At 41.5% G+C, this 26,474-nt stretch overlaps 1 protein-coding gene and 1 non-coding gene across 2 annotated transcripts in view; one reads left to right on the plus strand and one right to left on the minus strand.

Moving 5' to 3' along the window:
- Positions 1-531: 531 nt before the first annotated feature.
- On the minus strand, positions 532-604 carry TRNAK-CUU. Its single transcript has one exon. It is a non-coding gene; the product is annotated as a tRNA-Lys (tRNA).
- Positions 605-4,199: 3,595 nt separating this feature from the next.
- The window catches only part of PSMA3 (proteasome 20S subunit alpha 3), a 28,622-nt gene continuing 6,347 nt past the window's right edge, over positions 4,200-26,474 (plus strand). The window contains exons 1-7 of the mRNA XM_003267735.4: positions 4,200-5,549; positions 8,346-8,428; positions 13,031-13,154; positions 18,669-18,770; positions 18,849-18,922; positions 21,851-21,923; positions 24,604-24,669. Of these exons, the coding sequence (XP_003267783.1) occupies positions 5,529-5,549; positions 8,346-8,428; positions 13,031-13,154; positions 18,669-18,770; positions 18,849-18,922; positions 21,851-21,923; positions 24,604-24,669 (543 nt within the window). The 5' untranslated portion in view covers positions 4,200-5,528. The remainder of the gene's footprint in view (positions 5,550-8,345; positions 8,429-13,030; positions 13,155-18,668; positions 18,771-18,848; positions 18,923-21,850; positions 21,924-24,603; positions 24,670-26,474) is intronic.

A 26,474-nucleotide genomic window follows, 5' to 3' on the forward strand; every position in this document is an offset into this window, starting at 1 on the left:
CTAGTGGTATAAATCTCACTACAAAAAGAACTATTTTTCACTATATATTTCTTCAGGGATACACTCCATATTGAGAGGAGGAAAAAGGACAGAGAGAGAGAGAGAGAGGAAGAAAAACAGAGAAGGATAAATTGGTTCTTTTTCTTCGGAGTCCTCAGGTGCCTCTGAATGTTTTTACATCCGGTCTCTTAAATTTTAGAAGAGCAGCCAAAATGAGGGGCTCATAGGTTTGTTAAGATAACAATTAAAACTGCCCTCTACCACCAACTATCCAAGTATGCATAGTAACACAAAAAACTAGTCTTTAACAGTGGGCATTTGGTTTCCTCTGTGTTTTAAGGAGAACACGGGGAGGACGTGTGATTTCAATTGCGCAGTTTGTGACCTGTTTCGTTTACAAAAGGTTAACTTTTTACTGGAGAATCTGGTTAATATTGAAAGTGTTTAAATTAATTCTGCTTAAGAACTCTGTAGTTTAAGTGCTTTAGTGAAACCGTTTACGTTTCAGAAAAAAAAAAAAAAAAGGCTACCCGCCCAACGTGGGGCTCGAACCCACGACCCTGGGATTAAGAGTCCCATGCTCTACCGACTGAGCTAGCCGGGCGCTTGTCAAAACAGCTTGCATTTTTACCTCTTGAGGAGTGTTTACATGGTTTTATATTCCTCGCGTAGTTTCTTTTCTAAAAAATTTATAACGTACTATTAGATCGGCACTTCAGAATTATTTTTAAGAGCGTTCTAAATATTTAATTGTACTTAGATTTAAGAATGTTTGTATATGTATCCAAAGATCATTGAAAACATGCGAATCTTTAGAGTCATTGAATCTTTTTAACAAAAGTGTTTAAAAATATTTACCAACCAATATGTTTTGTTTACATAAACACATATCAAGGCCATCCAACTTCCATCAAATGGCATTCCGGATTCCTACGTGTTTGGGCTCCGCATTTAGAAACAAAGTCCAGTCTCTGAGAGGTTAGTTTCCCTGAACAACCGCGAGGCTTAGCTATTTTCTTTAGTATGGTCTGATGAAGGAGAGTTAAATTCAGAAAAGGGGGCTTCGAGTGAATTAATATAAGGTCTCTTTAGAGTAACTGTCTGACAATGAGAGATAGGACGTTTGGAGGGTGCTATTATTCTCCTCAAGTGACAGAAGCTGGGAGGAAAGAATTATAGTCTCTGAATCTAATGGTAAAGAATGTGAACTCTAAGAGGCAAAGGGTCAGAAACCTGGTTTTAATCAAATTACCATAGGAGACGCTGGAATAATGTCATATGGAAATACATATATTCTGAAATGATGGTGAACCTTTCTAGACAAGAAATTCTGTCCAGGCGCGGGATGCCTGTAATCCCAACACTTTGGGAGGCCGAGGCGGGTGGATCACGAGGTCAGGAGTTCGAGACCAGCCTGGCCAAAACAGTGACCCCCCCCCCCCCGCCCCCACCGCCCCCACCGCCCCCAACTCCGTCTCTACTAAAAATACAAAAAATTAGCCGGGCGTGGTGGCCGGCACCTGTAATCCCAGCTACTCGCGAGGCTGAGGCAGAAGAGTTGCTTGAACCCGGGAGGCGGAGGTTGCAGTGAGCCGATATCACGCCATTGCACTCCAGCCTGGGCGACAGTGCGAGACTCCATGTCAAAAAAAAAGAAAAAGAAATTCTTCTAATTTCTGTGATAATGGAGGGGGGTGTAGTGTTTATACTACTACTTAGCAGTGCACGTTAAAGACCAATTTGTAAACCTGAAAATAAAGAATTCTTAGGATAGTATCCCCAAAGCACAGTATTTGGAAGCTAGAAACATTGGGCATCACATTTCCTGAGGTATTCAATTTAAAAATAATAAGGTATGTCATAAAATAGTATACATTTAGAGTTGCCTTGCTCTGTCGCCCAGGCTGGAGTGCAGTGGCATGATCTCGGCTCACTACAACCTCTGCCTCCCAGGTTCAAGTGATTCTCCTGCCTCAGCCTCCCAAGTAGCTGGGACTACAGGCACCCGCCATCATGCCTGGCGAATTTTTGTAGAGATGGGATTCACCATGTTGGCCAGGAGTTCAAGACTCCTGACCTCAGGTGATCCACCCGCCTAGGCCTCCAAAAGGACTGGGATTACAGACGTGGGCCACCACGCCTGGCCTTTTTTTCTTTTTTCTTTTAAGAGGGAGTCTCGCTGGGCTGGAGTGCAGTGGCGTGATCTCAGCTCACGGCAACCTCTGCCTCCCGGGTTCAAGCAATTCTCCTGCCTCAGCCTCAGCCTCAGCCTCTGGAGTAGCTGGGACTACAGGCATGCACCACCACGCCCAGCTAATTTTTGTATTTTTGGTAGAGACAGGGTTTCACCATGTTGGTCAGGCTGGTCTCAAACTCCTGACATCAGGTGAGCCACCTGCCTTGGCCTCCCAAAGTGCTGGGATTATAGGCGTGAGCCACCGCGCCCAGCCGAAAGAGCCCCCAAATTCTTAATTATTAATAAATATTGAGTGCACTAGGCACTCAAATAGTGTTTATCACACACAAGTAATGATGTTAATTAAAAGATTAACTGGATACCTAAACAAGTTTTGAGTACTTACGGTTTACCTCCAAGGCCAACCCTTCCGCAACTATTAACCTTTAGCTTTCTTCACCACTTTTTTGGACTATCTTGGTCTAAATCCGAACTCCCCAGGAAAGAACTGCAACTAGAGGCCAGGTGCAGTAGCTCACGCCTGTAATCCCAGCACTTTGGAAGGCCAAGGAGGGCGAATCACCTGAGGTCAGGAGTGTGAGATCAGCCTGGCCAACATGGTGAAACTCGGTCTCTACTAAAAATACAAAAATTAGCCTGGCATGGTGGTGCACACCTGTAATCCCAGCTACGCGGGCAGTTGAGGCAGAAGAATCGCTTGAACCCCGGAGGTCAGAGGTTGCAGTGAGCAGAGATCATGCCACTGCACTCCAGCCTGGGTGACAGAGCAAGATTCAGTCTCAAAAAAAAAAAAAAAAAAAAAAAAGTTACAACTGGAATGTTTTAACAAGGGTTAGGTAAATTAAGTGGCTAGTCTTCCAAGTCATTCAAGTCCTTTTATCTATTGATTTGTTCAAGAATAAAAACATTAATTGTAATGCTTCATTAGCAGGAAAAAGCAACTGAAATTCCTTTTTCTCCCTTACTTTCTATATCCAATTCTGCAAGCCCTATGTCTTAGCCCATACTCTGCTGCTATAACAGAATACCACAGACTAGGTAATTCATAAACAAGAAAAGTTTATTTGGCTCATGGTTTTAGAAGTCCAAGAGCATGGCACTGACATCTGGCAAGGGCCTTGTGCTGTGTTATCCCATGACAGAGGATCAGAAGAGCAAGCGAATATGTGAGACAGAGAAAGCTGAAATCCAGTGAAATTCATCCCTGTATTAGGAACCCACTTCCAAGATAACTAACCCATTCTGAAAATATCATTCATCCATAGTGCCCTCATGACCTAATCACCTCTTAAAGGCCCCACATCACAATACCATTACATTGGCAATTAAATTTCAACATGTGTTTTGAAGGGGACATTCAAACCATAGCACCCTACACATCTGAAATCCATCTACACTTTTCCACCTCCACTGCCACCACTTTAGTCCAAATCACTCTCCATTACTGCTAGCTCAGAAAAGTGCAGTAACTTTCCAACTAGTATCCCTGCTTCTCTTCTTTCCCTTAGCTATCATTCTTCACACAGAAACAAGAGCTCATTTAATGATTTAAATCAAATCCTGTAATTCTCCTGCTTTAAAAACTCCTGATAACCTCACAGTAGAAAACCAAAAATAAATGTGAAAAGAATGATGGAATTAGAAAATCACCATTTGGCAACCATTGTAATAATTAATTCAAATAAGAATCATCAGATATTAGAATTAATGAGTGAAATGCTGAGGCGTAAACAGGATGTGTACATATTCTCAAAGTATTTCCTCACAAGATACTAATTACAAAGGGAAAAATGAAACATTATCAGGGATAAATCTTCAGCAAGTGATCAAAGTTAACCCTATCAGCAATAAAACAACATCATGTCCCTCCTAATATAATGCTCTGACATGAATGAATACAAGGTCATTTCTGTAGTATTCCTGCCATAAATGCATCACTTGAATCAAATAACAAAAAAATCAAACCTAAATTAAGGAATATTCTACAAAATAAATGATTTGTATTCTTCAAAAATGTTCACGCCATGAAAACTGAAGAAATACTAAGCAACTATTTTCCAGACTAAAGCAGACTGGAAACATGACAACTGTATGCAAGGTGTGATCTTGGATTTTCTTTTGCTATGAAGGACGTTATTGGGCCAATTACCAAAAAAAAAAAAAAATGCATAAAGTTGATAGATCATAGTATTGCTAATTTTCTGATTTTCACAATAATACTGTGTCTATGTGAAATAATGTTCCTGTATTGGGGGAAAATACACACTGACGTATTAATATTTAGGAGTAAAAAAAATGCTGATGCCCTATTTACAATCGGATTAAAATTCAAACCACTTCAAGATTTGGTCTCATGTGCACTTGTTCTCTTCCTGTCATTCTTCCCCACTTAATCATTATGAGAGGTCACTGACGTGACGGTTCCCAGCGCAAGCCAAGATTTTTACTGTTCCCTAAACCACCGTCTTTTGTTACCCTATTTTAAATATCACTCACTCAGAAAGTCATTCCCTGAGCACATTGCCTAAAGTTAGTACCTCCATTATCTATTAAAGCACTCTTCCTTCTTACTATTTTGCTTATTTATTGTTACCTATTTCTTCCCACTGAATGGAAATTCCATTAGAAATGGGGGTATGTTCTGTTCACGGCTTTTTCTTGAACACGTGGAATATATTAGCGCTCAAAAAATATCTTTAATCAGACTTATCTTTAACTCTTACCAAAAAGCGTTATACTCATAGAAAGAGCACTAATACTTCTGTAAAATTCTAAGCTGAATTCAAAGACGATACCCTTGAAGTGAAACTTCAGGAAAGCCTGAGCATAAGAAGGTGAAGTGGATGCCATCAAGATTCTGGGGTCAGGGTCGGGACGCGGAGGATGACAGGTTACTTCGCGCCTACTGCTTTTTCTACTTTTTGTGAGAGTATACGAGCATCTCTCCCTTTGGCCTAAAGAAAGAATAAAGTCAGGAGAGAATAATAACATAAAAGATAAATAATAATTCCAAGGAAAGGAATAGAGCAGCTTCTCAGATACCACGACGCCAAGTGGCTCAAAGTACGTGAACTGAAGGAGTAGCCTTTGCTTTCCCCAACCCCGCCTCCATTGCTTCTGCACATGCGCGCCGCCAGCCTCTCGCGTCCCGCTTCTTTCCCACAATACTCCTCGTCCTCGGGGCCGAAGCCGCGGAACGAGCCACAGAGAAAAAGGTTATTGGTTGGCGGTTCAGCCAATGAGCGGGCCTGTTACTAGTTTGCGGCATCCTGTGGTATAGGGGAAGCGCTCCAGGCCTGGAATCCCTACGCGTCCCGTTGGGTTTAGCACGATGAGCTCAATCGGCACCGGGGTGAGTTCGCTGTCTGTCGGTGTAATAGTTTAACCTAAGGATTGGGGTTGAAGGGAACTCGGACAGACCACATGGGGTTCGCGGACCCGGGGTGCTCTGAGACCGTCTTCGGCTGGGTGGGCCATTTGCAGCTGTTTGGAGACCGGTCGTCTTTATCCCCTATATGCTAGGCCTGCGTCTCAGGTGACCGTGACTCCTGAAGCTTTTCAGCGCAGGTGTAGCCGGCTTGGCGTCGCCGCAGTGAGGTTTGGAGCCGCTTTGGATTGCTGAGTCACTTTCTTCAGCCACTTAGGGAAACCGAAAGTGGAAACTCGTGGGGCTTGAAATAGTGTGTTCTCTTGAGAACCACCGAGGCAGTGAGATTTGGGATTCCACGGTCTGGAGATCGTGCTTTTTGTGGACTGCGTTTGCAGTTCCCAGGATGCTGCTGATTCACGGGCCTTCTCTGTCATTAAGTGTGCAGATCATAGACCTCTCAGTTTGAGTCACTGGAAACCCTGTCGGAACAGAACTAATAAAAATGGTCTGAAAAGCAATCTGATGAATCCTTCAGTTTTTCCTTTCTCGTTTTTCCTGTACAAATTACCTAACAGCGCTTGTAGGCATTTATTCCGTAAACGTTTAAATGGTTACTTAGGAACTTAACAGCTTCAGACTTTTCATAGACTGTTGAGGATTTTGCAGTGGGACTTGTTAACTTGTTTGGCTTTCCTTTGTTAAACGTATTGCGTATGTGCAGTCAGTTTACTCCTTTTATGTACTTCTCTATATAGAAAATAGTTTCTAAGAGATTTATTGGTTATTTGCACTAGAGTTATTGAATAATGAGTTTCTCAGTTCCTCAATTTCTACTTCTTAACAAGATTCTCATGCTCAGCCTTAAGTTCAAGTACTGGTGTTCTAAATTTGATAATAGGCAACTTATGTCTGGAATGGTTTAATCCATTCGGTTATGAATGCTAAAGTTCTGCCATACTTTTCTTGGATAAGTAAATGCTCAATATTAAATCTTGTAGCAAACTGACTTTGCAATTATATTAATATTACCTTCAATTAATAGTATTTCATTCTACAAACCTTTTAAAGAATACTTGATAATGTAACCATGTGGGATATTTTAGTAACAATGGTAGGGTTAATGATCTGGGTTTAACAGATCCGGAAACAGACTCAGAAAGTACCACTGCTGAAGGCTTATCTTCTGTCTTCATTTCTCCCAAGAACTCCAGATATGAACATTTGTTTGTCTGCTTGACATGTCTGTCCACTTGATCGTTTAATAGTCATTTCGTTCTGCATGTGAAAGTAGAGTTCTGGGTTTTCTCCTCACCTTGCCATTTTGCATCTACTACAGTCTTCAGCTCAGTGAATGGTCATATGAAAAAATCTGTGATTCATCTTTAATTCCTTTTTTTACTTTACTCCCAGAACCAATGCTTTAGCAAGTTTTTTTTTTATTTTTATTTTGTTCGAGACGGAGTCTTGCTCTGTTGCCAGGCTGGAGTGCAGTGGCACGATCTTGGCTCACTGCAACCTGCGCCTCCCAGGTTCAAGCAATTCTCCTGTCTCAGCCTCCCGAATAGCTGGGACTACAGGTGCGCACCACCACGCCCAGCTAATTTTTGTATTTTTCGTAGAGACGAGGTTTCACCATGTTGGCCAGGATGGTCTCCATCTCTTGACCTCGTGATCAGCCCACCTCGGCCTCCCAAAGTGCTGGGATTACAGGCATGAGCCATCACGCCTGGCCTAGCAAGTTTATTTTTATTATTTTTATTTTTTTACTCTCAAAAAATATTCCCTTCTACCTCTTCTCTCATCTAAGCTACTACCACTATCTTTGGAACACCTTATCTTTGCTTCTTTTGTTCTCTCTACAATTTATTTTCCACATAAAGCTAGAATGATGTTTTTAAAAATGTAGGTGATACCACTCCCCCTGCTTAAATTTCTCATTGCATTTAGAATAAAATACAAAGTCCTTATTCCAGCCTGGAAGACCCAACATAATCTGGCCCTCAGCTACCTAACACAGCTTTCTCTTCTTTCTGCTGCTTACAGTGCTTGGGACACAGTGACCTTATTTCTGTTTCTTGACTATGCTAGCCTTATTTCTACCCTAAGATCTTTGTGCCAAATGCCAAGAAGACTTTTCCTTCATATCTTAAATGGCTAGCTCCTTGTCATTTAGGTTTGACTCAGCCTAAATATAACTGCCCAGAAGGCCTTCCCTGATAATGTAGTCTGTACTAGTTCCTTCCATTGCTTTACTCTTTTATTTTCATCTTAGTGCCTTTTCTGATTTACTGCTGTATCTCTAGCACCTAGATTCATGTCTGATTTGAAATTGAAGGACTTAATGAATGAGTGATGACCTTTGTATTCCGTATAGTGACTAACATCTCATTAACTGCTTGGTGAATGCCAAATCATTTGTTTGAAGTCTTTTAGTTTGTTAATGGCAGAGTTATCATTACAAATTTAAATGTTCAAACTCCAGTGCTGGTTCTACTGCCCCATATTAATCTTTTTCAAAAATGAGTTGTAGTCTGTGTGAAAAGTGTTCTGACTTCACCTGGGACTTGTATCCATTACTCTTCAACAGCTGAAATCTAAGGTATATAGCTTTATCTTAGCTACTGTTGCTGCCCTGACAAGTTTCCCTTTCCTCTCTTGAAAGCAAGGTCTTTGTTGGGATATAACAGGTTCCTGATGTTTAAGCCATTTAGAGGGGAAGAAACTGTATGGTCATTACTACCAAAGATACAAGCTTACTGTTGCCCTTTTCTCCTTAAGTATGACCTGTCAGCCTCTACATTCTCTCCTGACGGAAGAGTTTTTCAAGTTGAATATGCTATGAAGGCTGTGGAAAATAGTAGGTAAGAAACATTTAACCAGGTATTACATGTCTCCTTTTATTTTATATATTTTTGGTGATTAGGCTTTGTTATGTTACTTTGGTACAAATTAGTATATGTCCCCAAATCTCAACTTATTTCTAGATCTCTTTCTAGGCCAGATGCTTTCCATGAGCCCCAGTCCTATATTTCTCGTTGATTCCAGGATTATCCACTTAGATTATCCATGTTGCAGAGTGTATAAATCACATTCATTATCATCTTTTTGTTTTCCATTTTCAAATTCTTGATTTGTATCATAGGCTTCCTTAGCCATTAGGTTTGTGACCTTGTTATTTTTTATTTCTCAATATCTTGTGTTTTAAATGTCTTATGCAATTAGTCACGTGTTCGATTCAGCAAAGATTTTTTCTATGTCTGTTTCTCTTTTGAGACCTGAGTCTCACTCTGTCACCTAGGCTAGAGGGCAGTGGCACGATCTTGGCTCACTGCAACCTCCGCCTCCTGGGTTCAAGTGATTCTCTTGCCTCAGCCTCCCCAGTAGCTGGGATTACAGGCATATGCCACCATGCCCGGATAATTTTTGCATTTTTAGTAGAGACGGGGTTTCGCCACGTTGGCCAGGCTGGTCTCAAACCCCTGGCCTCAAGTGATCTGCTCACCTCGGACTCCCAGAGAGTAGCCCCAGTCCTATATTTCTCGTTGATTACAAAGAGCTGGGATTATAGGCCTGAGCCACCACGGCCAGCCTAAATATGTTTTTAAAAAGTCAGATTTATGCAGAGATGAGGAAATATCTTTAAAAATTGAAACCTTAAAAACGAGTGTTTTTTTCCTGAATGAAGAAAAAATGCAGCCGGGCATGGTGGCTCACGCCTGTAATCCCAGCACTTTGGGAGGCTGAGGCGGGCGGATCACCTGAGGTCAGGAGTTTGAGACCAGCCTGGCCAACATGGTAAAACCCTGTCTCTATTAAAAAATAAAAAAAATAAAAAAATTAGCCGGGTGTGATGGCACCTGCCTGTAGTTTCAGCTACTTGGGAGGCTGAGGCAGGAGAATCACTTGAACCTGGCAGGTGGACGTTGCAGTGAGCCAAGATTGCACCACTGCACTCCAGCCTAAGCAACAGAGACTCTGTCTCAAAAAAAGAAAAAGCTAGGATTTTAAAAATGAGACATAGTTTCACTCTTGTTGCCCAGGCTGGAGTGCAATCGCGCGATCTTGGCTCACTGCAACCTCCGCCTCCCAGGTTCAAGCGATTCTCTCAGCCTCCCAAGTAGCTGGGATTACAGACATGCACCACAACGCCCAGCTAATTTTGTATTTTTAGTAGAGACAGGGTTTCTCCATGTTGGTCAGGCTGGTCTCGAACTCCCGACCTCAGGTGATCCGCCTGCCTCAGCCTCCAAAAGTGCTGGGATTACAGGCATGAGCCACGGCGCCCGGCCTAAAAGTTCTTCTTTTTAAAGATGTATGTAATCTGTCCTTTGATACTACACCCAAAGTGAACAAATGATAGTTTCTTATTTAAAAAAAAAAATTTATTTATTTATTTTAAAAAAGAGACATGGCCTCTGTCACTGTGTGGCCTCGGCTGGTCTTGAACTTTTGGGCTCAAGTAATCCTCCTGCCTTGGCCTCCCAAAGTGATGGGATTACAGGTGTGAGTCACTGCACCCGGCCTATTATTCCTTTTTTTAAAGAAAACTTTTTTTGGGGGCAGGACACAGGATCTCGCTTTGTCACCCAGGCTGGAGTGCAGTGGTGTGATTACAGCTCGCTGCAGACCCGACCTCCTGGTCTCGAGCTATTCTCCTCCCTCAGCCCCACAAGGTAGTTGGGACTGCAGGCATGTGCCACCACGCCTGGCAAATTTTTTGTAGAGACAGGGTGGCCACCATGTGGCCCAGGCTGGTCTCGAACTCCTGAGCCCAAGTGATCTGCCTGCTTAGGCCTCCCAAAATGCTAGTATTACAGGTGTGAGCCACCACACCCAGCCGAAGTCTTTGAATTCTTATGAAAATAATTTTGACCTCGAAGCCTGCCTGAAAGGATCTCAGAGATTTCCAGATTGTCTTTTCTTTTTTTTTTTTTTTTTGACGAGTCTGGCTCTGTCGCCCAGGCTGGAGTGTAGTGGCACGATCTCGGCTCACTGCAACCTCTGCCTCCCCGGTTCAAGCAATTCTCTGCCTCAGCCTCCCGAGTGGCTGGGATTACAGGTGCCCACCACCACGGCCGGCTAATTTTTTTGTATTTTTAGTAGAGACGGGGTTTCACCATCTTGGCCAGGCTGGTCTTGAACTCCTGACCTTGTGATCCACCCGCCTTGGCCTCCCAAAGTGCTGGGATTACAGGCGTGAGCCACCGCGCCCAGCCCAGATTTTCAAGAATGTTTTAAACAGTGTGGAAGATGTTGAGTTAATTAAGACAGGCTTCCTGCTGGGCGTGAGCCACGCCTGTAATCCTAGCACTTTGGGAGGCTGAGGCAGGTGGACTGCTTGAGCTCAAGAGTTCGAGACCAGCCTGGGCAACACGGTGAAATCCCGTCTCTACTGAAAATACAAAAAGTTAGCTAGGCGTGGCAGTGCACGCCTGTAATCCCAGCTACTTGGGAGGTTGAGACAAGAGAATCACTTGAACCCGGGAGGCGGAGGTTGCAGTGAGCCAAGATCACGCCACTGTACTCCAGCTGGGGCGACAGAGCAAGACTCCATCTCCAAAAAAAAAAAAAAAAATAGTGACAGGGTTTCAAAATGTTGGCCAGGCTGGTCTTGAACTCCTGGCCTCAGGCAATCCTCTCACTTGGCCGTCCAAAGTCCTGAGGTTACATGCTGACCTACTGTAGAGCTTGAGTTCAACTAAGTTTGCAAACCTTTTGGGGAAATTCACTTAAATAGGCAGTGGTGAAGAGGAAATGTATTCTAGCATCCAGGATAACCTCAAAGACATGGAATCAAAAATGAACATGAGGTTTTTGAAGGTTGACAGTGAGGTAACCAGTAGAGTACAGAATTTATAACGGGAAATTGAATATGCTCAGGGGGCTCTGCCAGACTCTTAGGAGTTTAAACTTGCAAGGGGAGCCATGGAAGACACCTGAAGTGTTGGGGAAGGAGTGTCAGAAATTCTTAGAAAATGTGTTGTGTGCATCTGTTCATTTTTCTGGGAAGAAATGCCATAGTTTCATCAGATTTTAACAGGCCTGTGAATAACACAATTCCCCTGCTTTTCAGGTTGTGGATCCCTTTTTAGATTATGACTATGGCAAAATGAAACAAAGCTAGGAATTAGGCTGGTCTTAGATAAAATGGATTAGAGAAGTAGAAAAGATGCTGTAGTAATCTAGGCCTGAAATTATAAGGATCCCAATGCTGGTATAATTATTGTAAAGAAGTGGACATGAAGGAAATTTTGAAGAAAAAAATTAATAGTAAATAGAAGCTTAACATGGAGGATGTAGAGCTTGGTGATGCTATTATCCAAAATAGAGAAGTTGTGCCGGTAGTCCCAGCTACTGAGGCTGAGGTGAGAGGATTACTTGAGCCCCAGACTTCAATTCAAGCCTGGGCAGCATGGCAAGACTCCATTTCTTTAAAATAAAGAAGAAAGAGAAAGTTGAGATGATTTTACCAGAAAACTGTACAATCAAGCATTGCTTATTTTGTCTCTATTGTTTCCGATCAGAACTACCTTTATTAAAAAGGAATAGAAGAATAAAGTGTAACACATTTTCATCTTGAAATGGCAACATGTAATTTCTCCACATTTTACGTGTGTGTGTGTGTGTGTGTGTGTGTGTGTGTGTGTGTGTGTGTGTGTGAGAGACAGGGTCTCACTGTTGTACAGACTGTTGTGCAGTGGTGCAATCTTGGCTCACTGCAGCCACCACCTAACTGGGCTCAAGCAATCTCTCACCCCAGCCTCCCAGGTAGCTGGGACTACAGGCGTGTACCACCATGCCTGGCTAAGCCAGGTTTCACCATGTTGCCCGGGCTGGTCTTGGACTCCTGGGCTTAAGAGATCCTCCTGCCTCAGCATCCCAAAGTGCTGAGATTACAGCTGTGAGCAACCGTGACTTGTCTTAAGAGGTTATTTTAAGATCTTTTTATTTTAAACAGTTGTAGCAGAACATATATTTTATATTTATATACTTACTAGAAGCAATATGTTTATTATGGAAAAATTGGAAGAAAGAGATGAGCAAAAGGAAGAATAAATCATAATCCTTCTACCCAGAGCAGTCACTGTTAAACTTTTTAGTTTGTATCTAACCTTTTATGTCTGTTATGTACCATTTTTAATGGACATGAATTTATGTCAACATTTGTTTATAACATGATTATCATAAGCCAGACACTGTGCCATATTGTTTCGTTAGCATCATTTTTATACTTATATATTAATATGTTTTTAGTCAAATGATGTACTAGATTCTGGAGGGAGGGTCACATGATATTTATATGGATTTAATGTATTTATTACACTTTAGTGTGTTTTCCTGGTTTTCAAATGTTTTACGGTATTTGGCATGCCTTAAATGTTACTTATTTTGTTTTTTTGTTAAACTTAAGTTTATGAAGTTTATTTTCAGTTAAAAAACTGATTTTCTTCTCCTTGTTTCAGTACAGCTATTGGTATCAGATGCAAAGATGGTGTTGTCTTTGGGGTAGAAAAATTAGTCCTTTCTAAACTTTATGAAGAAGGTTCCAACAAACGACTTTTTAATGTTGATCGGCATGTTGGAATGGTAAGTCATGTTTAAAATGTTCCTTTTTGTTTTGTCCAATTTCTTTTGAAGTAACTGATTGGAATAGATCACTGTGCAGTCACAAAGTAATCAGAGCAAGTTACTGCATTTGTCCAGTTCACTGTCCAGTAGAAAGGCAGCATTCTCATAACCTTATTAGTGATGGGGGAAAAACCAAGTTGCTGAAAGAAGAGCAGGTGAGGGAGAGGGGTGGGGAGAATGCGTAGAAATGAGATCTTGGCAGCACACATCACTAATGAAGGTATATGCTTGAGACGTGAAGAATCTTTAGCTTTCTGTATCTTTTGTGGGGATCACTGTCAAAGATGCCATCAGATAGCGAACACCTTTATATACGGTGGAACATCAGGAAAGGATGTTTAATGAAAAGTGAACACATCCATAATAGTTTCATAGGGTATCACTGAAATTAAGTTATTCATGCAGTTGGTATCTAAGTTGTGAGTGACTAAATTGCAAGCCAAGCCATAAATACACAACTGGTATATACTAAAGTTACCCTACATAGATGGCAGACTTGGCTTAGTGAGAACCACTACCGAAGAAAAAACAAAAAGAACGAAATGATTCTAACCCTGCCACCTGAAAAGGAAAGGAAGAAAGGAGAATATCTGTATATTAGGTTCTATGCTGGGAGCTCTTTACATAAATTACCTTGTTTAATCTTGACAACCCAGTGAAGGTTATATCAATGTCATTTTCTTTTTTTTTTTTTGGTTTGAGACAGAGTCTTGCTCTGTCACCCAGGCTGGAGTGTAGTGGCGCCATCTCAGCTTATTGCAGCCTCCGCCTCCTGGGTTCAAGCGATTCTCCTACCTCAGCCTCCCAAGTAGCTGGGACTACGGGTGCCTGCTACCATGCCCAGCTAATTTTTGTATTTTTAGTAGAGGCAGGGTTTCACCATGTTGGCCAGGCTGGTCTCGAACTCCTGATCTCAAGTGATCCATCTGCCCGCCTCAGCCTCCCAAAGTGCTGGGATTACAGGCGTGAGCCACTGCACCCGGCCTAATGCCATTTTCACAGGTGAAAAAATAGATGCACAGCTAGTAAAGAAAAGCTGGGATTCAAACTTGGGTCTGCATGTTACTCGAGAGCCCTTTCTAAATGAAAAGACACCTTATATGACCCACATCGTTCAGCTGATAGCTTTCTTATATCTAAATGAGATTTAATGTTACACACAAACACAAAAAGTACTAGTAAAGTATAACCAGTAAACCATAAAGCTAATTTTTTTCTTCTTCAAAGATTATTTTATCTCAACAATATGTTTCTCCTGAACAGATTTTTTTATTTTGCTGCAAATGACAGGATTTTATTTTATTTTTTGAGACGGAGTCTCACTCTGTCATCCAGGAAGGAGTGCAGTGGCGCAATCTCAGCTCACTGCAACTTCTGCCTCCCGGGTTCAAGCAATTCTCCTGCCTCAGACTCTCAAGTAGCTGGGATTACAGACATATGCCACCACACCCAGCTAATTTTTGTATTTTTGGTATAGACGGGGTTTCACCATGTTGGTCAGGCTGGTCTTGGACTCCTGACCTCAAGTGATCTACCCGCCTCAGCCTCCCAAAGTGCTGGGATTATAGGCGTGAGCCAGCGTGCCCAGCCTAGCATTTTATTCTTTTTAAAGGATGAATAGTATTCCATTGTGTATATATACATTTTCTTTTTACTTTTTTTTTGTTGTTGTACAGATTTTTTTCGTCACCCGGGTACTAAGCCTAGGACCCAATAGTTATTTTTTCTGATCCTCTTCCTTCTCCCACCTTCCACCCTCAAGTAGGCCCCAATGTCTGTTGTTCCTGTCTTTGTATCCATGAATTCTCATCATTTAGCTTCCACTTATAAGAGAGAACATGTGGTTTTTGGTTTTCTGTTCTTGTGTTAGTTTGCTAAGAATGCTGAACAGATTTATTATTGCCAGTGAAACTGATATGTTTTGATGAAACTTGCTAGATTGTAACCTAGCTAGTAGGAGGTGATCTTGTATTCTTTTATGTACTAGAAAAAGTTTATATTTTGAAAAAAATTATGCATACACACACACACACACACACACACACACACACACACACACACGCCTTGCTCTGTTGCCCAGGCTTGAGTGCAGTGGCATGATCATAGCTCACTGCAGCCTTGCGCTCCTGGGCTTCTGCCTCAGCCTCCCAGATAGCTGTGACTACAAGTGTGCCACCACACCTGGCTAACTTTTTGTTTTTTTTAAGAGATATGATCTTGCTGTGTTGCTCAGGCTGGTCTTGAACTCCTGGGCTCAAGCTATCCTCCCGCCTCAGTTTCTTGAGTTGCTGAGATTACAGGCATGAGCCAATGTGCCCGGTCAGCATTAGACATTGAAGAGGGCTGGAGAAAATTAAGACTTAATATCCTCCCTCCTTCCACAGTTGTCATCTTCAAGTGATTTGAGAATTATGTGACTACAGTAAGCTTTCTCTAAAGCAGTAGAAGATTCTTTAAGTGGTGTAACTTACTGGCGTGGGTTACCTTGGGGAAGCTATTCTAAACACCCATTTCCTTGTTTGCAAAACAAGGGTGATAATAGTACTTGGCATATACAGTTGTTGTGAGGTTAAAAATTATTATGTAAAATGCTTAACATGTAATGAGTGCTCAGTATCTCTTAGTAATTATCATTATTACTATTACTGGGTAGCATAGAAAAAAAGGCTATTAAAGATTTTGATACCACTTTTAAATTCTGTAACTGTCCTAGGCTAGAGGGTTTCAAAAACTTGGTTGGTTTATGGTACCTTAAGTGTCTCAGTAGTTTTTCTCATGGCTTCCCTAGGCCGAAAATACCTAATAGTTTCGTTTATTAAGTATTTAGGTCCAAAGAACTTAGTGTTTACATCCTAAAAACTTAGTAGCCATTTTTTTTAAAACAAATACACACATAGTGAAAAATATTTTTATTTAAAAATTAAAATGTTTTAAGCAACCAAAATTTCTAGTATGTACACTGCACAACCTCCCAAATTTGGATGCGGCCACTGTCATTTCCTGTTCCACACTGATTTTTGCACAGTACTTACTTTTTTTCACAGCAACCACTAACAGCCAAGCTTCTCAAAGATGTGACGGCATTGAAAGGAATGTAGTAAAACGATCTAATGTTCAAACAGAACTACTTGGACATTTTTCTCCAAACTTAAAATATGCCACACTAGGCCAGGTGCAGTGGCTCACACCTGTAATCTCAGCAGTTTGGGAGGCCAAGGCGGGCGGATCACCTGAGGTCGGAAGTTCAAGAGCAGCCTGACCAACATGGAGAAACCCTTTCTCTACTAAAATTACAAAAATTAGCCAGGCGTGGTGGCGCATGCCTGTACTCCCAGCTACTCGGGAGGCTGAGGCAGGAGAATCCCTTGAACCCGGGAGGTGGAGGTTGCGGTGAGCCGAGATTGCACCACTGCGCTCTAGCCTGGGCAACAAGAGCAAAACTCCATCTCAAAAAAAAAAGAAAAATATGCCACACTAACGTGATTTCACTGCAGTGCCTGAGGGCCTCTCGGCACATACACAGTAACTGCAATTTTGTTTTTTTTGGTTTTTTTGTTTTGTTGTTGTTTTTTTTTTTTTTTTTTTTTTGAGAAAAAGTCTCATTCTGTTGCTCAGGCTGGAGTGTAGTGGCATGATCTCGGCTCACTGCAGCCTCTGCCTCCCGGGTTCAAGTGATTCTCGTGGCTCAGCCTTGGGAGTAGGTAGGATTATAGGTACCTGCCACCAAACCTGGCTAATTTTTGTATTTTTAGTAGAGACAAGGTTTCACCATGTTGGCCAGGCTGGTTTCAAACTCCTGACCTCAGGTGATCCACCCGCCTCGGCCTCCCAAAGTGCTGGGATCACAGGCATGAGCCACTGCGCCCGGCCTAGTAACTGCAATTCTAAGCCACAAATCTTGAAAGACAAATGGCTTATCATTGTAGTTTATTCAGCCAATAGGCTGAAAAAGATTTGTGATTGTGCCTTTTAGAACAAAACAGTTACAGGTTGAGTATCCCTCATCTAAAATGCTTGGGACCAGCAGTATATCGGATATTTGTCGATTTTGGAATATCTGCATTATATACTCATCAGCTGAGCATCCTTAATCTGAAAATTCAAAATCCAAAAAGCTCTACGGTGCATTTCCTTTTTTTCTGAGATGGAGTCTCGCTCTGTTGCCCAGGCTGGAGTGCAGTGGCATGATCTCGGCTCACTGCAACTTCCGCCTCCCAGGTTCGAGCAATTCTCTGCCTCAGCCTCCCGAGTAGCTGGGATTACAGGTGCCCGCCACCACGCCTGGCTAATTTCTGTATTTTTAGTAGAGACGGTGTTTCACCATCTTGGCCAGGCTGGTCTTGAACTCGTGACCTTGTGATCCACCCGCCTCAGCCTCCCAAAGTGCTGGGATTACAGGCGTGAGCCACCAGGCCCGGCCTGAGCATTTCCTTTGAGTGTCATGTTGGCACTCAAAAAGTTTGATTCTGAAGCGTTGTAAATTTCAGATTTTTGGATTAGATATCCTCAACCTGTAATAACTTTAGAGAAAAGATCAAATTTGGGCCGGGCACGGTGGCTCACACCCGTAATCCCAACATTTTGGGAGGCTGAGGCAGGCTGATCACCTGAGGTCAGGAGTTCAAGACCAGCCTGGCCAACATGGCGAAACCAAACCCTGTCTCTACTAAAAATATAAAAATTAGCCAATCCCAGCTACTGGAGAGGCTGAGGCAAGAGAATGAATCCCTTGAACCTGAGAGGCAAAGGTTGCAGTGAGCCCAGATGGCGCCATTGTGCTCCAGCCTAGGTGACACAGTGAGACTTGGTCTCAAAAAAAAAAAAAAAAAAAAAAAAAAAAGAAATCTGACCAAGACCCATGGTTTTTATTCTTTATAATGAGGTAGCAGTAGTGAATCAGGGGAAGAGGGTTTATGATAGAAGTAGTCCTGAATATTGGCCGGGCACAGTGGCTCACGCCTGTAATCCCAGCACTTTAGGAGGCTGAGGCGGGCAGATCACGAGGTCAGGAGATCAAGACCATCCTGGCTAACATGGTGAAACCCCATCTCTACTAAAAATACAAAAAAATTAGCCGGGTGCGGTGGCAGGCACCTGTAGTCCCAGCTACTCGGGAGGCTGAGGCAGGAGAATGACGTGAACCCAGGAGGCAGAGTTTGCAGTGAGCAGAGATCATGCCACTGCACTCCAGCCCTGGTGACAGAGCAAGACTCAATATCAAAAAAAAAAAAAAAAAAAAAAGGAAATGTCCTGAATATGAACATTGGGCAAAGCAATGAAGTTATACTTAGTAAATTTCTAAATTATAATTTCATACTCAAGCATCAAAATGCCTTGTAGAGAGACCTTTAAGCCAAAAAAGTTTTGAATGGTAATACTTGTTAAAAAAATGTTCAATAGGTCTATATTAATTGCAGACTTTGATTTGTAATAGGAATGCATTCCTCTAGTAAATCGGTGCTTTTTTTTCAGGCAGTAGCAGGTTTGTTGGCAGATGCTCGTTCTTTAGCAGACATAGCAAGAGAAGAAGCTTCCAACTTTAGATCTAACTTTGGCTACAACATTCCACTAAAAGTAAGTTGATAACATATTGAGGAACCTTTTGGACGGTAATAGAATCTTATTAATAAGCTCTTCTGCTTCCCTCCATAGCATCTTGCAGACAGAGTGGCCATGTATGTGCATGCATATACACTCTACAGTGCTGTTAGACCTTTTGGCTGCAGGTATGAAATTTTGTCAATTATTCAAAAGGCAGATCTGTACTATAGATATTTATTATGTTCCCCAGCATCTTAGCCTTTTACATGCTTAAAAATAGGAACTCTTGTCGATAAGTATTAGGGCAATGATTAAATAAAACAGTGTACATAGAAACTACTTGAGGCTGGGTGCCATGGCTCATGCCTGTAATCCCAGTACTTTGGGAGGTTGAGGTGGGAGGATTCCTTGCGCCCAGGAGTATGAGACCAGCCTGGCCAACGCAGTGAGAACCTATCTTTACAAAAAAATTTAAAATTTAGCCAGGTGCAGTATCACATGCCCATAGTCACAGCTACTTAGGAGCTGCTTGAGAGGATCATTTGAGCCCAGGAGTTCAAGGCTGGAGTGAGCTGTGGCCATACCACTATACTCTAGCCAGCGCAATAGAGACTTTGCCTCTTTAAAAAAAAAAAAAGGTTTAAATAGTGAAAAGGACTATATAGATCTGAAGTGATTATAAAACAAAGAACTGATAATAATGACTTTAATCTGATTATAATAAGCTCTCTGGTATTAGTTCCTGATATTCTTAGGTAATTTTAAAAATTACGTCTCACAATTCCCATTAGGCACAGTTTCTCTTTCTGTTGAAGTGAAGTGCTGATATTTTGGGGTGAAGTGGGGATTCAGCTGCATAAAGACCTGGAATAGGTATAAATATTCAAATTTGGCTTCACAGATTTGTGACTAGATTTTTCTAAAATGAAAAGACATGTTTGGCTTATGACTTAAAACAGTCAAACATGTTTGGTTAAAATAATACATATACTAACATCTGAGTGCTCAACTGTAGTCCTACCTTTGAGTTGTTTATCATCAGTCATATTTAATTACTAAGATAGTAAAGAAAACTTAAGTTTTATTCTATTGGTAATATTACATTAGTGTTTTATGTTTTGTTTTACTTTTTGAGACAGTTGCTCTGTCACCTGAGCCGGAGTGCAGTGGTGCCTTCATGGCTGACTACAGCTTTGACCTGGCTCAAACGATGCTCCTACCTCAGCCTCCCAAGTAGCTGGGACCACAGGCATGGGCCACCATGCCTGACTAATTAACAAAATTTTTTTTTGTAGAGACGGGGTCTCACCATGCTGCCCAGGCTGACATTAGTCATTCTTAAGCTTCTCAGTTAAATTACATTATGAAACACTTTCTTTTCAGACTATGTAAAATACCTTTCAGCTGAGCTCTGAGTTCATCAGTTAACTTCTCTACTCTTTTTAAGGGAGTAAGAATAGTAGAAATAACTTTCTTTTTTCAAAACTTTTTTTTTTTTTTTTTTTTTTGAGATGGAGTCTTGCTCTGTCGCCCAGGCTGGAGTGCAGTGGCACGATCTCGGGTCACTGCAACCTCCGCCTCCCGGGTTCAAGCCATTCTCCTGCCTCAGCCTCCTGAGTAGCAGGGATTACAAGCGCCTGCCACCACGCCCGGCTAATTTTTTTATTTTTAGTAGAGTCGGGGTTTCGCCATGTTGGCCAGGCTGATCTCGAACTCCTGACCTCAAGTGATCCGCCCACCTCGGCCTCCCAAAGTGCTGGGATTACAGGCGTGAGCCACTGCACTGGGCCAGAGAGAACTTTTTCAGTAAACATCTATTGGGCACTGAGTTAGTCATAAATGTGGAGACACAGGTGTGAAGTCACATTGATAAAATATTAGTGAAACGATAAAGGGACAACAATTAGGGAACGGACTCTTTCTGGACAGGAGGCAAGGAAAAGCGTGAGATGTAGGGAGACTTGGTAGTTGCAAGCACAGAAACTGGTATGAAAATACGTGCGCCAGAGAGAGTTAAGTGTGCTTGGTGTGTAGAGTATGAGGTTTAGAGATGATATTGATGTAGGAAGGGGTCCAGTCATATAAGTCTGTGCTCCATGCTGATTTTCTTCAAACGAAATGTTGAAAGCCTTTAAAATAGTGACAATGAGCTATATATTCTGAAGGATAAGTCTCATATCAGGGTAGAAAATGGAAAGAAATGACGGTAGGGATGGGAATTGAATAGTTTAAATATTCCACATATGAGATGATGTGTAAGATGATGCTGATTTCTTTTCTGCTGTAAGGCAAATATAGTTGTCCCTTGGTGTTTGTGGGGGATTGGTTTTAGGACCTCCCATGAGTACCAAAATCCAAGGTTGCTGAAGTCCCTGATATGTATTTGCATATAACCTGTGCATATCCTCCTGTATGTTGTCATCTCTAGATTACTTGCAATACCTAACAGTGTAAATAGCTGTTACACTGTATTGTTTAGGGAATAATGACAAGAAAATCACAGTTGTTCAGTACAGAAGCAATGTTTTTTGAAAGTTTTCTATTTGTGGTTTGTTGAATCCACAGATGCAGAACTCATGGAAACAGTGCCCACTGTATGTCGCAATTTCAGAAAGTCAGTATTTCTTACAATCAGCTAATAGCCTAATTTGTTGGGCATAGAAAAATAAACTGAACCAATTCTGATTATTGCAGAGAAATGATTGGCAGGATATTGGGAAATAGAATGAAGGGTGGAAAGAATTTCACATGGATTCAGTATACTCTCCATCAGGAATTTTGTTCCCTTGACCTTTTTGTGTTTATGCCTTATTTATTGGGCCCTCTCATAGTTGTGATTTTCATCTATCTATCATTACTCCTTTCCCCGTACTGCTAGACTTTCCAGGAGACCTTCATCAGAAAGATTAATACTAAACAAAAGCTACATGAATTTTGAATAATCTCTTGTACTAGTTTTAATTAATTGAAACCACTGTTTCAACGTACTTACCATGAGTTATATGTGTATTAGTAATTTATCTCAGAAACAATATAATTGCATTTTAATCATTTTTTCAAAAATACTTTTATGTTATTGCCATGGTTTAAGCTGTTTGTATACTTTTATGCAGTTTCATGTTAGGGTCTTACAGTGTGAATGACGGTGCGCAGCTCTACATGATTGACCCATCAGGTGTTTCATACGTGAGTACTTTCGAATCATTTGAAATTCTATTTTAGTTTAATAGTATTTCATTAGCATTTAAGTCTCATAAGATTATATGAAATTTTAAAAAGACTCATTCAAGGAAAGTAATTTTTCTTTTTTTTTTTTTTTTACAACAACCTCTTGTCCAACAGAATTTTTTTTTTTTTTCCTTTTTTGGGGAACAGGGTCTCACTCTGTGGCCTAGGCTGGAGCACAGTGGTGTGATCACGGCTCACCGCAACCTCTGCCTCCCAGGTTCAAACGACTCTTCTGCCTCAGCCTCTCGGGTAGCTGGGATTACAGGTGTGCACCACCTGGCTAATTTTTTATATTTTCAGTAGAGACAGGCCTTTGCCATGTTGGCCAGACTGGTCTTGAATTCCAGGCCTCAAGAGATCTACCCACCCAGGTCTCCCAAAGTGCGAGTATTACAGGTGTGAGCCACCGTGCCCAGCCATGTTTTCTTGTTTATCATTAATAACCGATACGAGGCAGAGGAAAGATTTGTTGTTTTCAGTATGTTATTTATAGAAACTATATAGTGCATATAGTATTTTGAATATGTGATTTTCCTTTACTACTATAAACACTATCTTAAACTGTATTTAATGTCTTTTTTCTTTTTTCCTCATTCTTGCCCAGGCTGGAGTGCAGTGACACAATCATAGCTCACTTCAGCCTCTTAACTCCTGGGCTCAGGCGATCCTCCTACCTAAGCCTCCCAAGTAGCTGGGACTACAGGCTCATGCCACCATGCCTAGCTAATTTTTATATTTTTTTGGTGTCTATAGAGACAAGGTCTTTCCACGTTCCCAGGGCTAGTCTCAAACTCCTGGCCTTAAGCAATCCTCCTGCCTTGGACTCCCAAAATGGTGGGACTACAGGCGTGAGCATCAATGTCCAGCCATGTCATCCCTTTTATTTATTTATAAGATGGAGTCTCACTCTGTCTCCCAGGCTGGAGTGCAGTGGCTCGATCTTGGTTCACTGCAACCTCCTCCGCCTCCTAGGTTCAAGCAATTCTCCTGTCTCAGCCTCTCGATTAGCTGGGATTACGGGCATGTACTATCATGCCTGGCTAATTTTTGTATTTTTAGTAGAGATGGGGTTTTGCCATGTTGGCCAGCTGGTCTCCAACTCCTGACCTCAGGTGGTCTGCCCACCCAGGCCTGCCAAAGTGCAAGGATTACAGGTGTGAGCCACAGCACTGGACCTAATTTTGTTTGAGACAACGTCTTGCTCTGTCACCTAGACTGGAGTGCAGTGGCACCAAACCTCCGCCTCCCCAGTTCAAGCAATTCTGCCTCAGCCTCCCGAGTAGGCTGGGATTAGAAGCATGCATCACCACACCTGGCTAATTTTTGTATTTTTAGTAGAGACGAGGTTTCACCATGTTAGCCAGGCTGGTCTCGAACTCCTGATCTCAAGTAATCTGCCCACCTTGGTCTCCCAAAATGCTGGGATTATGGGCGTGAGCCACCCTGCCCTGCCTTCCCTTTTAAAGAGAAGGTTTAAATGTGATTTCTAAGAGCTTCCCCTAAATTACTACCATTTCTTTTTTTTTTTTTTTTGAGACAGAGTCTTGCTCTGTCGCCCAGGCTGGACTGCAGTGGTGCAATCTTGGTTCACTGTAACCTCTGCCTCCCGGATTCAAGGGATTCTTGTGCCTTAGCCTCTCAAGTAGCTGGGATTACAGGCCTGTACCACCACACCTGGCTAATTTTTGTATTTTTAGTAGAGACAGAGTTTCACCATGTTGCCCCGGCTGGTCTGGAACTCCTGGCCTCAAGTGATCCACATGCCTCGGCTTCCCAAAGTGCTGGGATTACAAGCGTGAGCCACTGCACCCGGCCTGTTACCGTTTCTTAACTGTTTTCTTATCCTTACATTTTTGTTTTTACTAATTGAAGAAAATGAAGATTCTTAAATATATTTTGCTGCAACAGAAGTATATATGTGTGCATCCTTTTTTTTTTTTTGAGACGGAGTCTCACTCTGTTGCCCAGGCTGGAGCGCAGTGGCGCAGTCTCGGCTCACTGCAACCTCTGCCTCCCAGATTCAAGCGATTCTCCTGCCTTAGCCTCTCGAGTAGCTGGCATTTCAGGCACCTGCCACCACACCTAGCTAATTTTGTATTTTTAGTAGAGACAGGGTTTTACAGTGTTGGCCAGGCTGGTCTCCAACTCCTGACCTGAGGTAATCTGCCCACCTCGGCCTTTCCATAGTGCTGGGATTACAGGCATGAGCCACCACGCCTGGCTGTGCATCCTTATCTTTAAAAAAATTTACAAAATAATAAAATTGGGGGTTTAGAGTACTGAACTCATAGGAATTAACTTTATTTCTGTCTCTCAGGAATATATAATTTCATTTTTCATTGTCATAGTGCTAAAATCTTTTCCATTCCTGTTCCCCAAAATGTCTTAAAGTGTGTATGATTACATAATTTACATATTTTTGGATATACCTTTATTAAAAATATAGGTCGTTTTAGAATTGTTTGGTATTTTAATATTTTTGAGCCCTTTGGCATTCATCAGAATGTTTGACTATATTTTTCTATACTTGCTTTTAAAAGTTATTTAACATCCTTTCACGAGGTTATAGAAACATTAGTCATTAATTATATATGATAGTGTACTAATTCAGTGATTATATATATTTTTTTCTAAATAGGGTTATTGGGGCTGTGCCATTGGCAAAGCCAGGCAAGCTGCAAAGACGGAAATAGAGAAGCTTCAGGTAATAATTAATACTTGAATTTTTACTGCATCGTCATCCTAATGCAGTGAAATTTTATCACCACAGACATTTCAGTCTAAGGCAGGGATGTCCAATCATTTAGTTTCCCTGGGTCACACATAAAATACACCAACATTAATGATAACTGATGAGCTTAAAAAAAAAATCTCATAATGTGTTAAGAAAGTTTACGAATTTGTGTTTTGGCCCCATGCGGCCTGTGGCTAGAGAAGCTTGGTGTAAGGATATAGTGTGGTTTGATGTTGAGAGTTTATGAAGCTGCTAAGTCACTGAATGGGAAAGCTGATAACATATTATCTATAGAGTTGTGTTTTACATCCCTTTATGATTCTGAGTAACTGCTATAAAGCCTCAATCTAGAAAAACACAACTTTTGATAGGATTTCACAAAATCCTTGAAACCTATTTATGAATCTCTGTGAGCTCTAGTTTGAAAATTTTGTTTAAAATTTTGAGTTAATAAAAAGTTGTCTTTTTCCTATATTCTTTGGAACACAGCTTTTATGTCTGGCTGTGCTCCACTGGTTCTCTTAACTTGGCTCCTAGCCAGATAAGGCATAAAACCTATACTCTTAAAACTACCCACTTTTTCCTTCACAAAATTCAGCTATTAGTGTGAAAAAGTTTTCTTAAAAACTTGGTTTTCCTTTTAGCCATACGTTGATCAACTTAAAGACTTCATGGATACTGTTTCAATATTACTGATTACCTGTCAGAAACTTGCCTAAAAAGCAGGCATACCATTTATCAGTGTTTTGGTAAACTGAAGTGAGATACAATTTCACATACATTTAATGTTAATGCTGTACTAGAACCTTGCTCAACTAATTACTCATTCAACTTATTTAAGACCAGCTTCTAGAAAATATTTATTAGCACTTGGCATTTATACAATGTTAAGTTCTAGAACCCCCTATAAAACCTAATTTGTTTCGTATTTTAGTAAAATTGACAAAAGGATCTTAGAGGTCATTTAGCCCAAGCTCAACTGCAGATTAAACACATTGCATAGGACCACAGAATCAGCTGGTTCTGAACAGTATCCAGACCTTATGAGTCTTAGACCTATGTTCTTTTCCATTGCACACTTACTAGTATGATGCTAGGTTCCTATCTTCTACTCTTTTCCTTTTGTTTTCATCTCTCTGTACTATTATATGGAAATTTGAAAATCAGAATATTTATGTCAGTTGAGGGGGATTACCCCTGTAATCCTACCAGTTTGGTAGGCCAAGTTGGGAGGATTGCTTGAGCCCAGAAGTTCCAAGACCAGGCTGGGCAAAAGAGTGAGACCCTATCTCCTACAACAAAATGTTAGCGAGATGAGGTGGTGCATGCCTGTAGTCCCAGCTACTTGGGAGGCTGAGGCAGGAGGACTGTTTGAGCCCCAGGAGTTGGGGGCTACAGTGAGCTATGATCACGCCACTGCACTCCAGCCAGGGCAACAGAGCAACACCTTATCTCAAAAAAATAAAGGAAATTAGACTATTTAGAGCAGTTACTGTCTTTCTGTAGTTAAATCCTAGTAAGGAATGGGAAAAACGATAACTACCAGAGAAAAATCAAGAAAAAATAGTCACTTTAATTGAGGAACACTTTCAGTTTGTGACAAAATTATGCTGTGAATCAGGTGTTGCAAATTATGGCCCACTGCCTGCTTTTGTGTAAGTTTTATTGGAACACAGCTACATTCAGTCCATGGCTGCTTTTAGAATACAACAGTAGACTTTAACATTTGGAACAGGGAACAGAAACCAGAGCCATACAGCTAATAAACTTGAAAA

Source organism: Nomascus leucogenys, chromosome 1a, assembly GCF_006542625.1.
Source record: "Nomascus leucogenys isolate Asia chromosome 1a, Asia_NLE_v1, whole genome shotgun sequence".
In the NCBI taxonomy this organism is placed as follows: Eukaryota; Metazoa; Chordata; class Mammalia; order Primates; family Hylobatidae; genus Nomascus; species Nomascus leucogenys.